Source organism: Belonocnema kinseyi, chromosome 7 (assembly GCF_010883055.1).
Source record: "Belonocnema kinseyi isolate 2016_QV_RU_SX_M_011 chromosome 7, B_treatae_v1, whole genome shotgun sequence".
NCBI classification, from domain to species: Eukaryota; Metazoa; Arthropoda; class Insecta; order Hymenoptera; family Cynipidae; genus Belonocnema; species Belonocnema kinseyi.
Window position 1 is genome coordinate 79,673,488 of NC_046663.1, and position 19,101 is coordinate 79,692,588.

Consider the following 19,101-nt stretch of genomic DNA (forward strand, 5'->3'; position numbering starts at 1 on the left):
CGGCGCGAAAGGGCCATGGAAGACTTGGATGATGCTGTACAGACGGGAGGTGGAGTAAGACAAGGAAAAAAGGAAGTAAGAGACTGCGACTGCAAGAGGAAGAGGGTAGGGCAAGAGTAGGTCCGAGGGAAGTAAACAAGCGGATGAGCGAGGGGAAGGGATGAGCACTGGCCAGTGCAGTGCATTTGGTGCATTCCTGTAGTCTGCGCCGCTCAAGACAGTGGGATAAAGAAGAGGCAACGATATATCGTGAGGCTGTGTGCGTGCGTGCGAAATGGGGAAGGGGAGAGAAACGTTCTCCGCAACGCGGCACGCTAGGACCGACGGGCGCAAACCACATTCCCGGCCGTGACCTTCGCTAGGACATCGCCACTGCCCCATCCTCCTTCAACATTGCCCCTCAACCAGCGACAGTCGCATCACCCTTCGCTTCCCCCCTTCCTCACTGGATTCGCCATCGACCCACTCGATCCGTAATGCGGCCCGCACACAGCATCGCGGAGCATACCATATCCTTCTTTATCTCTCCTTCTCCTTTGATTTATCTCCTCCACAACCCCTTCCAATGCTATGTGGTTTCCCTTTTCTCGGCTCCTGACCATCTCTCCTTTACACTTCAACTCGTGACGTTCGGGATTGTATACACTTGCGAGGTGCAGTTATTTCCCAGGCTTGATCAATTTCAAACTTTAGTAGCATAACTTATGGAAATCTCGATTCTTGGAATAGACAACAGTATGCGGCCGTACATGAATTGTGTTAATAGGGTTTTCTTTTTTACATTTTAACCCCGTTTAGGAACTTTAATTAAGGTCCGTACGTTTCGAAAAACTTCCGTAACCAAAATACCTGAAGTAATTTACGTACAAATCCTTTAAAAATATATCACACTGCCGTATATTAATATCTTAAAGCATAAGTTTCCCTTGAATTTTAACCTCAAACCTGACCCGTAAATAAGAAGTTGTCATAAGAAGATAAAAAATATTTGCTTACGTGATATGAATACGTAATAAATAAGTAGGTCAACTCGAGAATCAAGTATATTGTCACAAACATAATCCAACACATTTAAATTTTCTCTCCGAGATGTTGAACACATACCAAACTCGTACAACTGAGTAAATTTAATATTTCCTTAAATATAACAAAATCTAGCATTCTAAGATTTAAATGTTGAAAAATAGCGGTAAATTGTGTACCCTCGCAGTCATAATACTCTTTGCACAACTAAATTCTCTAAAAGAAAAAAAGCATGTAGTACTTAAAAGTCATGTTAACACAACGGACACTTAGCCGCTCCAATTAGCATCTTCCCTGCATCTCCTCCCATTTCTTAGTAACTCTACTACCTAGTCTAGTCGATCTCCCATGATCGGCTACTTATTTTAATCTTTACAGCAAGTGCGGCTCATACTTTCGAATTTAATGATTTACAACATTACTCATTATTAAAGCGGGTAGAGAAATCTACATTGTAAGACTATACAACAAGTCTTTGATATATTTAATATACTTTTTTATTACAATTTCAAGATAACATATATAATTTATCTCTTGACATACTAAAACAAACATCAAGTTTTACTCCAAATATTATCCTATTATTTATATTGTTATCTCTGTGAAGTTCTGGAATGCGGAAAGATCTGACACCACACTTTCCCATATACGCGTCAATCCCATTAAGCGTCTTTAACACGTAAAGCTTCGACTCTTCTCACACCTATTTGTTACTCACTTCTGCTGTTAATTTAACAAATTAAGTAATTAACGAAACAAGTATATTTAACAATAAAATATTTCAAAAGTCTATTTAATATACTCAGAAGTCTCCTAGCTAAGTGAACAGAATAAGAACATTTGCAACGAATGTTTAATACGTGCAATTTTCTGTAAAATTGAAACCCGTTCAAATAAATTACTTAACTAAATAAATTTCTTAATCTAAACGAATTCTACCTATTGCAATACAAAGAACTTAAGGTCGGTATAACTGGAGAAAGGAAAAGAAAGCTCTCAGTCGTCTCGACCAAAAATAAGAAAACGAGATTCGTCATTTCACCCCTCTCGCCTTCCTGCTAAAGGATTACGGCATCTAAATAATTCGGGACATACTCTCGTGTGAGATACATGAATGAGAGAAGTGGGTATGGCGTGCCGTTGTTTACTGTCTGGCAAGAACGAGAAGTGACCGTATGCACGATCACAGATGAGTGGGGAGGGGCACATGGGGGCTGAGAATGCAGAGATAAACAGAAAGACGAGGGTAAGCGAAAGAGCAGGATAGAGGAGCCTACCTAATGGAGTGGTGGGGAGAATGCCAGGACGAGGATCGGGCCCCAGGATTCGAAGAAAGAAGAAACGAAGAGTCAACGACCCAATGAGGAGAACCATGGAGGGTAGGGAACGCTCGAATCTCGAAACCTCAGCTCTTTTCGCAACATCGCTATGCCCATCTGACAAGCGCGAAAAGACAAATTAAGTGCGATACAGACAATTTTCAGAATAATAATAACTGAATTCAAGAATAAGTCGAAGTCCTTAAGCCACGAAAGTACATATCCGTTAAACTGGATATCTATTATAGATTGGAATTGAGTTAGGCACTTCTGAAACAAGACTTTTTAATTTTAGAAATATGTACACTGCGGTTGTATTGTTTACACACAATAAACCTGATTAATAACTATAGTTTATTAACCGTTGGAACCAAAAACTGTTTCAGTGTAGAGATAACTTGACATGACGTCATAAAGCGTCGTTTTTCGTGTTACGACCATGCAACAGTTAATTGACCGATTGGCATGTGAAAACTCGGCACCTGCGACTTGCGTTCACCACGTTCCGAGATTCCCAAGACCGGTCAAGTGCTTTTTTGCAGACCTTAATTTATTTGTTTTCTTAGATATCCCAAATATTACTCTTATATTATTTTTAAAACCTTTTGCGATTTTATTAAGTAATAATATTGTCTCAACAATGCAGAAAATTGAAATTCGAAAATACAGTAAAAAAATTGAACCGCCGCATTATAGAACAAGGTATATAACTTAAATGATCCGAGGGGAAGGAGACATCGACAAATTTACCGAAATTAACGTTCAAAAGAAATTACCAAGCAGTGTAAGCCAATGCACTCAAGATTAAAAATTCCCTCTGTACACCTGTACAACTAAAATGATACACAAGTCCAATCTCACTCGAACTGTGAAAATCGAGAAAAACGAATTGCCCAAAGAACTCTAGAGTTTAGAGGATCGAATAAAATTTGCATTCACCTATATACACTATTAGAGCGAAAATAATGTGTTTCCTTCATATTTGCAATACAAATTTTATTCATTTAAACAATTTCTATCAGAAAATGAACTTTGAGACTTTTACTAGTCGCGAAAAGTTGAAAATAAAAGGCAAAAAGTACAAATTACTTGCGGGTGATGTCATTTTCGGCTTTATCGAAGAGCCTTTTACACGTTTAGCGACCCGCAAAATGGCTGATGTAACTTTTTCTCTTGTATTTTTCATCATTTTTAAACAGTCGATTGCGCAATAAATGTTAATAATTATTCATTTTTATCAATAGTCAGATGCAGTTCACTCTTCCAAATCTAACGATACCAAAAACTCATCTTTTTATATAAAATCTAGCAGTTTTAGATTTGACGGCACTGTAAAAGTAAAGTAAGCCTCGAGACCGAGTAGGCGAAGAAATTCCGAATAAGAAGCCGACCCAAGTCGGGAATCGAACGAAGACAGTATAGTGAGAGAGTGCGAGAAGGAGGGAGTAGAGAGAAGAGGATGGAGAGGGTCAGTAGCTCTGTGTTCTCATGCATTCCGCTCGTCATGGCGGCCGGCGACTCAGATGTTTCTTTCGTCCTTTTCTATGTTAAGGCATTGCGGTCCCGCTGGTCCTTCCACCACTCCTGCCTTCGTCTACCCCCCACGCTGAAGGGGAACGGATAGGGATCAGGGGGGAACCAAAGGGAGAGACCGAAGAAACAGGAAGGAGGAAGAGGGCGGGGAAAAGGAAGAGGGAGAGAGGGAGCGCCCACTGTACTAAAATCTAAATGCTTCGGTCGAGGCGCCCGCTCTCACGCTGCCCTGGCTTCCCTTTTCCCCTGGGCCCGCTTCCCAATCGACGTAAACAAGCTTCGATATGCGCATGCCTTCTACTGTGAGTCGAGTTTGGTTTTAGGTCCATCACGTGTTCGATGTTTATTTATAAAATTATTTTTTTAAAGTTCTTAATAGATGAAGAATTATCTCGATAATTATCTTCAGATATAATTAAGATACCTTTCTTAACTACATCAAGTTGGTTGATAGACCTGGTTGAAAAATCTGGTTATGCAAATAAGAAACAAAATATTAAGAATCTCGATAATCTCAGCTTTCAAGATGAAAGGAAGAGTGTTCATTTCCTACCAGTTAATTAAAGACTGGTGGCCCTTCCAAATCTACAATTATTTACCGCGATTTTGGCGCCTGTGGGATAAGAATGTTTTTAAGGCTCAGTAAAAATAATACTTAAATTAAATGTTACAAAAATAAAGTGATCTGAACTGAAGAAAGGAAGACTTTTTTGCAAAAAAATATGTATTACTAGCGTGGGAATATTTTTCCGAACGCGTCCACTTAAAACAGATATGTAGCGGTAACTCATTAAGAGCTAAGACTTTACGAGCGTTGGTGAAATTTTACTTACTAGAAAAACGAACGTGTCTATTATCTTTGGTTATTAAGGCATCCATGTTATAAATAGCAAAGGATATGAACTGACAGTGTTGCAATGAGGTCAGCATTGCATACAGGTACCCAATAGACAGATAATATGTCAAATGAAGTGAAGGATTTCTGACGTAGATATGTAAGGCGAAAGAAGAGAATATACATCTTTAACGATGTTCTTAAGACGATAATTATTTTCTGCAACTATCAATCTTAAAAGTCTTTGTATATAATTCAAGAGAAGGCTGTCGTTTTCATTTATAGATGCGTGAAATTCAGCTTAAAATTGTACTCAGATTTCTGCCTGTAAATACAGTAGAGCACATTTTACTAAAATGTGGATCAATTTAAATGTTGCATTTAGTGAAAAAGTATTATAGGGGGGATCAGCAATAAAGGATTCAGCCTCCGATATCTTCCCACATGCAGAAGCAGAGTTCGAGGATTACGAGGAAGGGTGAAGGGTTCGCTGACGCGCGACCAACAACAATAACAAGAGAGGGCACAAATGCTCTGGTAGTCTGGTGTCCCTTGTTTGTACATGCGCGGGAGCGATGAACTTGAATTCAACACTGAACGAATATTTCTCGTTTTCAAGACCTTCTGTTCTCAATTGCTTCAATCAGAATTTAATTTTTCTATTGATCCCCTGAAAAATGCTTCTGAATTTCTACTATAACCAAATAAAGACATTTAAAAAAGCTATGTTCCTTTCGAGGTCTTTGATATCGTCTGCGGAGGGATATACATACAAGCCACCCTGGGGGGCGTTGGAATGCAAATAAAATGCGAGCGAAAATGCAGCAACAACACTCGTTGGAAGAGCTGGAGCGATGCGTCATAGTGGGCGAGGGAAAAATTTCGCGCTCAAGAGAGTTTGTGCGATCCTTAGGTTTGATCGCACACGTCGTGGAACGACAGAACACGCTAGTCGGCGAAGAAACAAGAGCTCGGCTCACAGTCTGAAGACGGCATTCCACGGGTTCCTGCCCTTAACTCAGCCTCCTACGGTTAGCGTTCTCAACTCACCGGCAATCGGCTCACCAAACCATAATACGGCTTTCAACCTCACCCCCACCCCCTCAATGGCTAACGGACTGGCGCGAAACTAGCCGGTCTTTCAAATATCACGAGCAATACAAAATTTAAAGTTATGCCTATTATTCTTCACCCTCTGAGAGGTGAAGGGTGGCGTTCCAAAAGGACATATAAACCATTTTGACAGGAGAGTTGGGGCATCTGGAAAATCCAGATGGGGCCGGTCGTCATCTGGGCCGGTCTGATGAAGAAATAAAAATATATTTAACATTAATTTCGAAATGTTTTGACGATTTTTAACCTCAGACTGTGATTTGAATGATTTTTTTAATGTAAAGAAGGAGGGGACAACGTACGTTGTGGAATTTATTCTTTTTCGTATCTGCTCCCTCTTACCTAATAATCGGAGTTTAGATCTGCCCGAACATTTTAACACAACATTAGTTAGTCACCGCATTTACATTAATTTTAGAAAAAAATCGGAATTCTGTAATGGAAAAAGCATTTCAGTTGCTCTATACTGAAAAAACAGCACACAATAATTTACAACCCACTTGGTAAACCGACCACTTTAGAAATGGATGCTACTGTTATTTTTACTGAAGAAACTCCTTATATTCCAGTTCTGAATGAGTTGTCATTTTTGGTGTAGCCCTAGAATTTTCTCACTTGCTGAAATCGATCAAAATCTTTAATTAAAGTTACATTAATCAATATTGACTCTTGAAAAAAGTTGAATTTTATGTTTCATATTTGACTTTCATGTCAAAGTCAAGCAAATATTTGCAGAAAATTTTCTGTGGTGTTTTAAGAATAGGATTTACAACTTTTTAATCCCGGAAGAGACAGAGACATATTTTTATATATAATTCCGTTACTCGAACACCCATAGCAATATAAAAAAATTCTATCGACCTTCTAAAATAAGGAGTAGCTACAGACTAACCCTGGGCCTAGACTCCTATAGCTAAACATTTCGCTGGAATTTTTTGATCTATAATTTATGTAACCAATTTATCTATATAATTTCTAGATGGAAAAATTTAGGTGAAACATCTAAATATATAGGTAAGCGAGTCGTATTTTCTTAAAAGGCGAAATTCAGCTCAAACATGTTTTCAATGTATGCATAATCATCGTAAAGAGAAGAAGCACTTTTACTATTTCTAAACTTTACCAGCAACTAATACTGGCTATCCACGCATTCGGCCTTATTGTCCCCTTTAAACAGTTTTAACCCTGGGAAAAGAAAAATGCAAACTCTACTTGGATGTTAATAAAATGATAAAATATGAATATTACACATCTTTGACAGCAGCTTGGAGGTCGTGTGCCACAGTACCGTGAATAAGACTAAAGTTCAAGGCGAGAAGAATAAACAAGTACATGATCGAACGAAGGTGGATTGTCTGCATTCTCTCTTTTAACAACTGTGTTCACTGTAATATTCATTAAAACTTTTTTATACACATAAGCGTACTTCAGCATTGTATGTACATATATAAAATATTACATGTCTAACTGCATGGATTAAAACAATCGTAAAAATCAAATGATGCAAGGCGATTGGCACGCGTGAGTTTCCATGGCATGTAAAGGGATTGGCTCAGGATATAATTATCATAACGCATTCCTCACTGTATCGAATACCTCCTCGTCATCTCAGTAAGTTTCGTAAATCTTGGTCAAATGATGATAACCTTGAGAACTAGTATTTTTGGAAATGTACACATACTAGGACCGGCCACCGGAAAATGTTACTAAATACAATCTTTTTTAAACAGGACTATCGAATTACATGAATACCGTACGGGTGAAAAATTAAACGTGCGTTTCTCGAAAAAAAAAAAACACCTAAATTTATCCCAATAGTTCAGCCAGATTAAGTTCGAATTGATAAAAAAACGACAACTGAAAAGATGCCTACCACTGTTTCACTTTAAATTTATGTAATGTGAACAAAAAATCCTGGAGTGAGGGCAGAAACTTAATATCTTCCATCGGTAATCGATGAATTACTTTTTTCTATACTTTCACAAGTAACTTGACTAAAATAGAGCGTAGTAATTACTTAAAGGGGTACACATTTCTGATTCACTGAAATTCCGACACACCTTTTCATTTATAACTTTAAAATAAACCAAAAATGTTACGATTTTTAATTTAATAAACTTTTAAAATGATCAAATAAATACCCACTCCTTTCATAACACTCTTCAAATCTAAGATCCCATATGAGGTTAGACGTCAAACGGATTTGCAAAAATATTTTATATAAGAAAATAAAATATACATATAGTTTCGGCTTTCAAGGTGAAAGTGTTTATCAGCAGCAAATTCTAGGCAGATAAATTGTGTACACATTACTCCCGTTAGAGTAGATAAAATTCTGAACAAGTAAGAAAAGTTGTTGGAATTCAATCATAATGTTCGATCATTATAATAATTTTTTTTCAAGAATTCAGGAGTTTACCAGTTACATCACAAATATATTACATGAAATAAAACAACGGAAATGCAGAAACGTTTTTCACGGGCTACCAAAATATTTAACGAGACTGAGAGCCACTGTCCACAGAAGAGCGCGCTATCGCGACATGGGCAGAAATCTGAATGTAGCTCCAAAAATTCATTCATAATAAGTGAAGGAATGGGGCGGGGGCGGCAAGTTTCGGGCGATAACGATAACAAAACGGCGGTCAGTCGAACTTTGAGACCTAGAGAGCGTGTCCCGCCGTTCAGCGAACTCTTTGTAGTGGGAAAGAGGGGAGGGTATCTGAATATTTGAACATTGTTTCAAGAAATCCGCGAAATAATCCTGCAGATACGTACATTTCGTGATTGGCGTATCCATTATCGAAGGGCATCCGGGACGGTTAGCACTGTTAGAATTTTTCACTGTCTGCGCGTTTGATCGTTTCGAAAGGAAGGCAAGGAAGCAGGCGAGTCGAGGCAGCAAACTTGTAACGCACCGTAGGGTAGGAGAACTCGGGACTGTAGTATTAGTATGGGAACACACACGCCCGGACACTTCCTGTGGCGGGCCGGAAGTCTCTATAGTACTATGGCGCACCGTGGTGTAGCGTAACCACGCTACAAGGGCCATTATATTTTGGAACGTCTTTTTCTTTGCACAATATTTCTCGTAAATTTCATTTAGCAAACACAATGAATTTCATTCAGAGGAACACATTTTTCGTGAGAGTCACAGAAGCACATGGTCGCGATTAGTAATCCGGCGAAGTGTCGTCACGCCTTTCGACCTTTGCGTCATGGAAAAATCACTATGGAATTCCCGAGACGACCTATTTTTTTCTCTATGCCTGAAACGGCCGTTCACCACTGATCCACACTTCCGGTACTCTAGCGGACTCGTGAAGTAAAGACACGCGCGCATTCGAGGAAGTTGCCTTGCGCGCGTCGTTTCCGGTCGACGAAACATGTGCTTGTGCACATCGCTTGTTTGCACTGTTTTCATTCGATTTTTCGCGAGAGGGCTAACTTGCCCAACAAGATCAGCCATTGTGGGACGGTACGCGTTTTCGACAGCTCCACGCACTAATATACTGAAACAATGAAAAATCATTGATCCACACCGACTGACGGCTCGGAGAGCACTGAGGCACTAAGCTCGAGCGCCACGCTGAGATGCTAACGGAACGCGAATTTTCCAACTGCGCATGCGTTACATACAGCAGAAGCGAGCGCTCGCGCGCTCACGATAAATTCGTTAACGTATCGTCACCCGGCAGGATATGGTCGTCGACTTCATCCACGTGGAGTAACTGGCGGGGTTCGGGTCCTGTTCCAAGAACATTTTATGAACTGAAACTTCATAGGAATTGTAGGACAAAAACTATGCTTACTATTATATTAATAGTAATCACAGAGCCCAGTTTGATCCTGAACCACCAAATTTACAATCGGCTCTGCTAAAAATTATGTTGTTCAAACCAACCTTTTTTCACAATTTCTTTCGAAATTGTGCCGAGAATAGTTAACATTCAGGCTAAGCTATATAAGTCGCTAGACAATGAATAATTATAATATTTTGTAAGCCACCCGTCAAAAATTGGAATGACTTATTTTTTTAAAGAATAATTTAGAAGTAGCAAATTTAATTTGCCAAGTAGTTATTCAACTATACCTACTGAAAAAAATCTGGCTAATTTTACCGAAATTTTGGTACACGGCCTATCAATGCTCCATTAAAATGTTTAATCACCTCTAATCTTCTGAACTGCCAAGCGAGAACCAAGTTAACCAAGGCTTTGGGGTCCAAAGACAAGATGAGGAACATACATGGAGGCAGAGCACACGGATAGAGATTGGAGAGGGTATGAGGGACTCCGGCGATGCCGTCTTCGCCGCCACTGCTAAACGAGAACCAAGTTACCAAGTCTTTGGGTCCTAAAGAGAAGACGAGGCACACGGGCATCTCAGACCCCGGGACTTATGGCACCGTAAAGTGCGAACAACTTCGCAGAAATGAAAACGGTAAATTTGCAATGTCACCACCTCGCATGTTCTTTCTTTAAAATGTCGTGTGTGTTACCACTGTCCAGTGTGTACTCTTTTTCAGAGATGGGAATACAAATTTTTCTTCGGATAGTATCCATATCAATATTTTTATGGATTATCCACCTGCTATATGTTATTAAAATATGAATACACATACATTTTTTTACTCCTATCTTAGTATTTGATAAAACAGGATTTTAATTAATTAAAATTCGATCCTTACCGATTGCTTTGGACAAATCACTTTTTGAAAAAAAAGAAAAAAATCTGCCTCAATCCGGATTTGAACCGGGAACGCCATTATACATGAGTAGACCGCCATACAATTACCCTTGTTGCAGCAGGTTTCTTTCTTATCCTCCAAAAAATATTTGTCCGAAGTAATCGTTAACCATTAAATTTTATTTATTTAAATTTTAAAAAATCGGAAGTTAACATACTTTAAAATGGTAATGACATATTCAAAAAATTAATTAGTATAAAACCTTATTAAAAATTAAAAATCTTATCAAATAAATCTGTAAAATTAAATTAAATACATTTTTTCATAACAAAATTCTAATATTTTTCAAAACGCGAACTAGGTTTTCAGTATGGGTCTTTAGATTCTTCAAATGTGATTGTGAAGTTTGACGATAGAATTAGACGAATGTAAGGAGTAATTATTATCGGATCCAGGGACTAAGTTCATACCACGAGCGAAAATTAGATCTATTTTTAAATAGTTTCTTAGTAGCTAATGATCCATGTTTCAAAAATGTTTGACCACATCGTTGAAAAAAATCAGATTAGGTAGATTCATGGCAGAGACTTAAAGCAATGAATTAATAAAAGTAAAACATAAACAGCATTTGCATCTCAAATTAAAACATTTATTTATCAAAAAATCTTCTTCCTGTCCTAATTCATAATTTGTTTTATACATAAATTTTCAAATTACAGAATTTTTATCAACTTTTTCTAAATTCTCAGTGGAAATATGTACAGTAGGGTGGGTCAAAAACGCTTTTTTTAGAGGGCAACGATTTCCCCCAATTTTATTTTAAATCCGAAAAAAGAAATTCCATAATTTTATTTTTTTCGTTTGTAACAAGTGCCGGATTTGACTCTTTGTTTTACATGCAAAATTCATGGGGAAAAATCACTTTTTTAAGTTTTTGGAATAATTTGTTGAGGTTTGAAAAAATGTGACGGGAAAGTATGGAGCCTTTTGAGAATTATCCAATGAAGAATTTCATGTATCAGACATATGGGTTTGAATTCCTTAACACACCCCCACGGGTACCCGAAAACCACCTTTAAAACAAAAAATCTCAATTCTTCATGAAATCGACCTTTTGAACACTGTATTCTCGTCTTTTTACTTAAAATAATTAATATTGGTCTAGTGGAATATTTAATAACATTCGTTCATCAATTTTTAATTGTTTAAATAAATAGAATCTGTTAAAATAATTTTTGTTGAAAATTCGTATTTTCGCTAAAAATGATTACTGTTGGTTTAGTGGAATATTTATTACTATTAGTTCATTTATTTTAAATTATATAAACAAATCTAATTTGTTTAAATAATTTAGTGTGGAATTTTTTTAAATAAAAATTATTACTGTGGATCTAGTGAAATATTTATCAGTAATAATTAATTACTGATTAATAATTAATTTAATAATAATTTATTTATCAGTAATATTTGAGTAATAATTTTTACTAAAATTTTTTTTAATTAAATTAATCAAACAATCTTGATAAATATTCCACTGAAGAAATATTAATAATTTGTAATACAGAAATTATTTAAAGAAATTCCATTTGTTTAAACAATTGAAAATTATGGACTAATGTTAATCAATATTCCACTAGACTAATAGTAATCATTTTTGTGGGGAAAAACGAATTTTCGAACAAAAAAATGATATTAAGCAATTCCATTTGCTTAAATAATTGAAAATTAATTAACCAATAATAATAAATATTTATAATTTTAAGTAAAAAGACGAGAATACAGTGTTCAAAAGGTCGATTTCATGAAGAATTGAGATTTTTTGTTTTAAGGGTAGTTTTCAGGTACCCATGGGGGTGTGTTAGGGATGTCAAGCCCATATGTCTGATACATTAAATTCTTCGTTGAATAATTCTCAATAGGCCCCCATACTTTCCCGTCACATTTTTTCAAACCCTAAAAAAAGATTCTAAAAACTCAAAAAAGTTATTTCTCCCCATGCACTTTACATGGGAAACTTCAAGTCAAAACCGGCACCTGTTGAAATTAAAATTTTTTTTTAAATTAGGAAATTTCTTTTTTCGGATTTGGAATAAAATGGGGGGATTGTTACCGCCTAGCATGTAAACAATTTTTGCAATGCATTTTTGCACCACACTAATGTATAGGGATCACAGCCCAAAAGAAGTTCAAACGAAGGAAATAGGGTAATTTTTTCACGAAAATGGGGATAAATAGGGGAATGATAAAACATTATTTTTACATGTCGAAAAGAACAATATTTTTTATACGCAATTTTAAACTTTTAAATAATTTTGAATGATTTTTCAGCGACTTCTGCATTAGAGAATTTATTTTTATAAATTGGATATACATAGGGCGTTGGAAATCCATTCACAGTGATATGAAAAACTCCGAGAAATAATAAAATTAGTTAAATACACAATTTTGTGTTGTTCAGTAGAGCGAAATAAAAGTGCTGAAATTAATCGAATTGTTTGAGTTGGAGGACAAAAATTTGTGGGTCGACATTCAAAATAAGTAAAGAAAAAAAAATTGAAACCGGTTAATATCTTGTGTTCTCGTTTGTAAATGTACAAATAAAAAAATTTTAATTAAGGAAAATTCCTATCTCATTAATTTTTTTTTTTTTTAATATACAAAACACTTGTTTTTTAGATTGATTCTTTTGCGTGGTGTTATAACATTCGAAAATCACAGCAACAAAAGTTTTTTTTTGGAAAAGCAAAATGATAAAACGTATCTTCGGTTCCAGGTTCCAGCTGAATAAATTACAGGTTCGATATATTAAACTTTATTTAAAGTGTGGATATGACTCAATAAAAAATATGTTTTTGCACATTTTCAAAAAAATTGTTATCAGACAACAAATATTTTCTAATGCCAAACCACATGTTTTTTTTTCTCCTAAGCTGAAAGGATTTGATTTATTCTAGCATTTTTAATCCACCCTACTCTATACTCTATAGTGCTCTTAAACTCAAATTAAAACTTTCTCAAGTTAGAACCATTTTTTAAATAGGTATTTAAATTTGTAAATTTCAACTAAAAAGTTTTCGCCTTCTGATAGTTATTTAAAAAGTACTACATATTTTGTAACTGTTCCTGTTTTATATTGGATAACAACTTTTGTCTCCAATTTTGACATTTTCAAATGCTTTAAAATGTTTCAGCCAACATTTTTAAAAGTATTTTTAATGATTTAGCACTAGAAACGTGTAAATTATTTATTTATAAATAATTTATTGAAGTGCTATAATTGCTCTAATTATTATTCAATAATGAGCACGCTGACTAATTTCAAAGAATTTTATTTTCGCACTACAAATATTGTATTTTCAAATATTGTATATTGAAAGAGAAAAGGGGGAAGTTTTTTGAGAATAGGACAAAAAGGAGAATTTGAAGCGAAAAGGGGAAACTAAGAAAAAAAGGGGAAGACTGTGCACACTTTACATTGAAACTCTTGAATAGCTCTCTCTTCTATAGCCCTTCCGAGAATTGATGTCGCGCCGCATGTAGGTATAAGAGGAGCTGCGCGGGATTTCCGGCTGTCACTCAGGCGAGCACTCAGGCGTTAACAACATTTCGGTAAACCTAGACTAGACACGGCCTTTAAAATTTAATGTAGATGCTGACTAATATACTAGAATTTTTCGTACCTGATTCCTACCTTATTCACATGCTTTAGTAACCAAAGAAGACGTCTACAAAAAATGCGAATTCTAATTTAAAAATTCGGCACATATTATATGAATTTTACTAAGGGGCATTTACGTAGTCCTAAATCTTTTAAATAAAAAAATTATTTTTGTAACAAAATTGTTTATAATCATACAAACTTAGGACACCATGCTCACGACCCTTACATCATTTTCTTTAATTTGCCAAATTTTCAAGTTAATTTCCCGTTGAAAGGTGGAGTGGTTGGGAAAAAAATGTCGGTAAGGTAGTAATTGCATAAGCATGACATACCTTTAAATAAATATTTCACAGCGTCTTTATGGCATTGATTGAATAGAATAACAACTATAAGATACCGTTTAATAAACTATAGAGACGGTATATCAACCTGGCATAATAATAAGCCTTAACTATATACAAAAATGGATAGCAATATGACATCCGAACCGGACCAACAAGTGGTGTTTTGATGTGCCTCGAGTCCTACAGGTCAATAATACTAGAAGCAAAGGGAGCGTAATCAATAAACTTTAAGTTTATAGAAAACCATACAATTTAATTTTCATTTCAAGCAAACCTTTTAAGAAAGGCACAATAATATGTAAATAAAAAGGTTCTTTTGCATTACTTAATTAAAATAAATAAATACATGATAATTAATTATACCATTTCTAATCTGTTTATAGAACACAGAAAACTTGAATGAACTATTATTTGTTAAATACTTGATTAATTCAGCATGCAAAAGATGCTTGTCATTCGTTGAGTAACAAACTGAATCGAAAATAGATTTTTCTTTGTGCCACTTTAATCTTTTAACATTGTAAGAGCCGATAACAATCTAGTAACACTCGGAAAAAATTCGGGAAGCGATATACTGCATTCCGATTGTCGTTTTCATTTTTTTTTCTGAATATCGGACCTTATCGGTTCAGTGACTTCAGAACGAGCATATAAGAACTGCTCTGAAAATGCAGAGGGAGAGGAAGTGCATCGGTTGAGAAGGGCGAGCACGATGCACCCGTGCGTGTTTAGCATCGAAGAACAGGAGGAAGGAGAAGAGAGGCAGATGAAGACTCGGCGCTTCTCTTCGAAAGTTAAAGTCTTCTTTCTCCCTCTTCTTGTTCTTCATCATCTTTTCCTTCTGCTTCGTGGGCAGTGTGCGGGGTCGCAAAGTCGCGAATGGCATATGACAAATAATATCTTACTGACAGCGGAAACAAAAGGTCGTTCTTAATTTAAATATCTCCATGTCGCAGCTTCAAAATCTCATTAAATTTTAAGTTTCAATTAGAGAGTTTCTCACTCACTATAGTGTACGATCTGTTCGGGTTCGAGTTCTGTGAAAATTCAAATTTAATATATGAAATATGGCCTTTTTACATGAATGAAATATTAATAAAAGTTTATAGTTAACTTGTAAAAAAGAGTGACAGGGTCAGTTATTCAGTTTCAGAAGAAAAAAAAATATTTCAAGTACAGTCAGCTTTTCTTGCATATAGTTCTGACTTCTCACCAACATAACATTACTGTTTACTGAAAGAACGTTTCCTAGACCTAGTCCATATTTTCTATTTTTCTTTAAAGCGAAAACTAAAAACAACGATATTATCAAATTAAAAAACAGTTTAAACTGTTTTTGATTAAAATTTTATCGATTGAAGTTTCTCCTCTTTGGTTGAAAATTTGTCTTTTATTTGTTTTTATCATATTTTCGATTAAAAACTTCAATTAATGTAACAGCTTTTGATTTGAACTATTTTTTGATTCAAATATCAATTATCATATTTTACGTTGTTCGCTGAAGATTCATCTTTTTGGTTTAAAATAAATTAGATTGATAACAATCGGTTTTTTTCGTTAAAAATTGAGTAATTGAAAATTTAACTGGCCCGCTTTTGTGAAAAATTCGCCTCTTTTAGTTTAAAAATGAAACTTTTGGATACAAATTCATGTAATTTATTGAAAATTCATCCCTTTTAGTAGAAAATTAATATTTTCGAATTTTTCTAAATACAATAAAATGTTTGCAATCCGTCCAAATCTTAAAAATTCCTTAAAAACATTTCTTTTGAAACTGTATAAAACTATCTGAAATCCTATGAAATTCTTTGAAAACTCTTAAAAATGTTAAAATCTCGTTAAATTCCTTGGATTCTTTGAAAAAACCCTTAACTCTTACAAATAGTTTGAAATTCGTTGAAATTATTTAAATTTCTTAAATCTGGTGAAATACCGTAAATCAACGCGAAATATGTAAGGTGAAGACCCCAGTAAGTGTCGTGCGGTCAGTGAGTGACACCGTGGATTCATTTCTTTATTTATTAAAAAGTCTGGTGGAAATAAAAATGTAAATAACTCCTTAGTAAAAATCAGCATGTTTCAATATTAAATTGCATATAAATATGTCCGGGGAATCATTTCCAAAGCTGCGCATTGCCGGTGTCACTAGCACGGAAAAAATGTACCCTTAAAAAAATCACGAAATTGTAGCTAGGTCTCGGATACGAGATAACAAAATGAAACATTAAATCCTTATTTCTATGGAAAATTTATGGATAAATAAAAAATTTTTTTTTGAACAGTTCAAATTGACTACAAACAGTTCCTGAAAATTTCAGACCTAAATATAGAAAGGGAAACATATAATTTGTGCGATTTAATTTACATTTATTTATAAATTCGCAAAACTTTGAGGCTTCGAGCCTCGAAATGCTGACTCGACCGTTTCTAAACATAAACCAAGAGTGCGTAAACACGCGCAGCCGTCGAGGTTCAACAATATAGCTATTATAAAGCTTCTAGCCACTCATCCAACAAACTCGAACCACACACACGTGTGCGCAAACTCAGCGCCCGTGTGGGTGAGAGTGTGTTCGGGCCACGTGAATGCGACCCAACTTCTAGTTCCCAGATTTGTCGGGCAAGCTCTTGAGTGCTCTCTGAAACTTGTTCCAATCACTCATAATATTTTTGTAATTATTTACGAAGAAATTCATGAACGGTTTTAGACTTGCCATATCGAGTTCGTCAATTCTTTCACAGAATTCGCAGATTATTTGAGAAAATACATCAATAGCTGCTGAATTTTTCTCATGTCCGAGACCTATCTACTAATTCGTGAGTCTTTTACGTATAAATTCTTTCCGTGAACACTTCCACTTGAATGAAAGACACAAAACATCAATAATTACAGTGAAACTCTTCTATAGCGCCGATTTTGGGGCATACGGTGGGTGTGAACTAATTCATTATAGCCCGCTCTGCTTTTGATCCTGTTACACCTACCTGCGGCGCGGCATTAATTCTCGGGAGGGGTATAGAAGAGAGGGCTATTGAAGGATTTCAATATTAAAAAACAACTAGTTTACTTCTACTTACAAAAAAATAGTGATTGAAAAGTCTGAAACCGTGAGAAGCTAAATCTTGAACTATTAAGAGCGAATAGTGTCACTAACTGAGGTCTTCGCCTCAAGATGACATTTCAAAATTCCATAAAAAATTATAAATTTAGTAAAATCCTCTAAAATGCCATCAAATCTCTTCAAATCTGATAAATCTTTAGAAATTGTTCGACAATCCGTACAGCATCTTGAAAATTGTAATACCTTGTAAAAATTAAAAAAAGTTTCAATCTTTGAGATCCCATAAAATCCCACGAAATCACTTTAAGTCACTTAAAATTTCATTCGATTTTATTTGCTCCCTAAAATCCCTTGAAATATTTGAAATCACTGGAATCTGTTAAAATCTTTGATATCTTACGTAATTTTAGAAGTCCATTTAAATGTTTCAAAATTTTGAGATCCATTGCAATCTTTTTATATCATAAAAATCTTGGAATGTTTTGAAAATTCAATTTTTAATACAGCGGATGTTTTTTGGACTAACGTAGCAAAAAAGTTCGAAAATATGCTTACCAACAACATAAAAAAGTCGCATTAGCGAGCAATTTCAGAAAATAGTAGCGTTAGTGTTATTATTTTCAAAATAGTAGAAAAAGTGTTGCATTGTTAAAATGTTTCAAAAAGTGTCAATAGTGGTGTAAGTAAGCGAAATTCTAGGAAATTCTTTACAACCGCGTGAAAATTTCTTTAAATTCCTTAAAATAATTTAAATCCTTAGAAATCCCTTAAAAGACTTCAAATATCTTGAAAATTTCTTCGAATCTTTAAAAATATCTCTATTGGGATTCGAACCCTGGTCCACAGATTTTCGGTCTGGTATGGTGCTCTTACCAACTGAGCTAATTCCTGCCATTTTGGTTTCGGACTATGGGGCAGTTACATGACTATAAGTTTATTTAAGCAATGCGATGGTTTCTTTTTTCAACATTTTAAAATATTTATTGCAATTCATTGATTTGCAAGAAATCAGAAATAATGGAATTAGGTCAACTCTTCCCGTATCTCTGTCCTTATGTTCGGTGCTCGGCAAGATTCATTAACGGTTCCTCTACACGAACGTTCGTGCATTCCTTTTGCTCTTACGCGTGCGAACGGCTGTACAGTGTACTTAAATCTTGGACGAAAAAGTAAAAGCGAGGCACAATAAAGAGACAAAACATTCGTGTTCCCTAAATCTGAATGAGTGAAACTTGTTTAATGAAATAGCACGAAGTCGGTCACTAACTACCTTTTCATTTAGTTAAAAAAAATGTGGACTAATTGTCTGTCAAATATGAATGATTTTTATTTAGAGAGTATGTAAAGAGAAATATAAACGTGGGAGAAAAAAGTGGAGAGTAGGTGTATACTGTCTATCGTCATTTACAAACCACGCAAGGAACACGCTAGAGTTATTAAGGTCAGTGGCGAGGAATCTCCAAAAGGCAAAAAGAAGAAAGTGGACTCTATTTGAGACGAGTGCTAGGCGACAAACTTTTT

At 35.4% G+C, this 19,101-nt stretch overlaps 1 protein-coding gene across 4 annotated transcripts in view; it reads right to left on the reverse strand.

Annotated features, from left to right (window-relative positions):
- Positions 1-19,101, reverse strand: part of LOC117177542 (serine/threonine-protein phosphatase 4 regulatory subunit 1-like) — a 414,898-nt gene that overhangs the window by 44,107 nt on the left and 351,690 nt on the right. Inside the window, exon 1 of one of the 4 annotated variants that reach the window (XM_033368335.1) lies at positions 8,602-8,759. The exons of the other annotated variants lie outside the window; for them this stretch is intronic. Coding sequence (XP_033224226.1) covers positions 8,602-8,636 — 35 coding nt within the window. The 5' untranslated portion in view covers positions 8,637-8,759. Of the gene's footprint in view, positions 1-8,601; positions 8,760-19,101 lie in introns of those variants that run through there. 4 annotated transcript variants of the gene reach the window in all.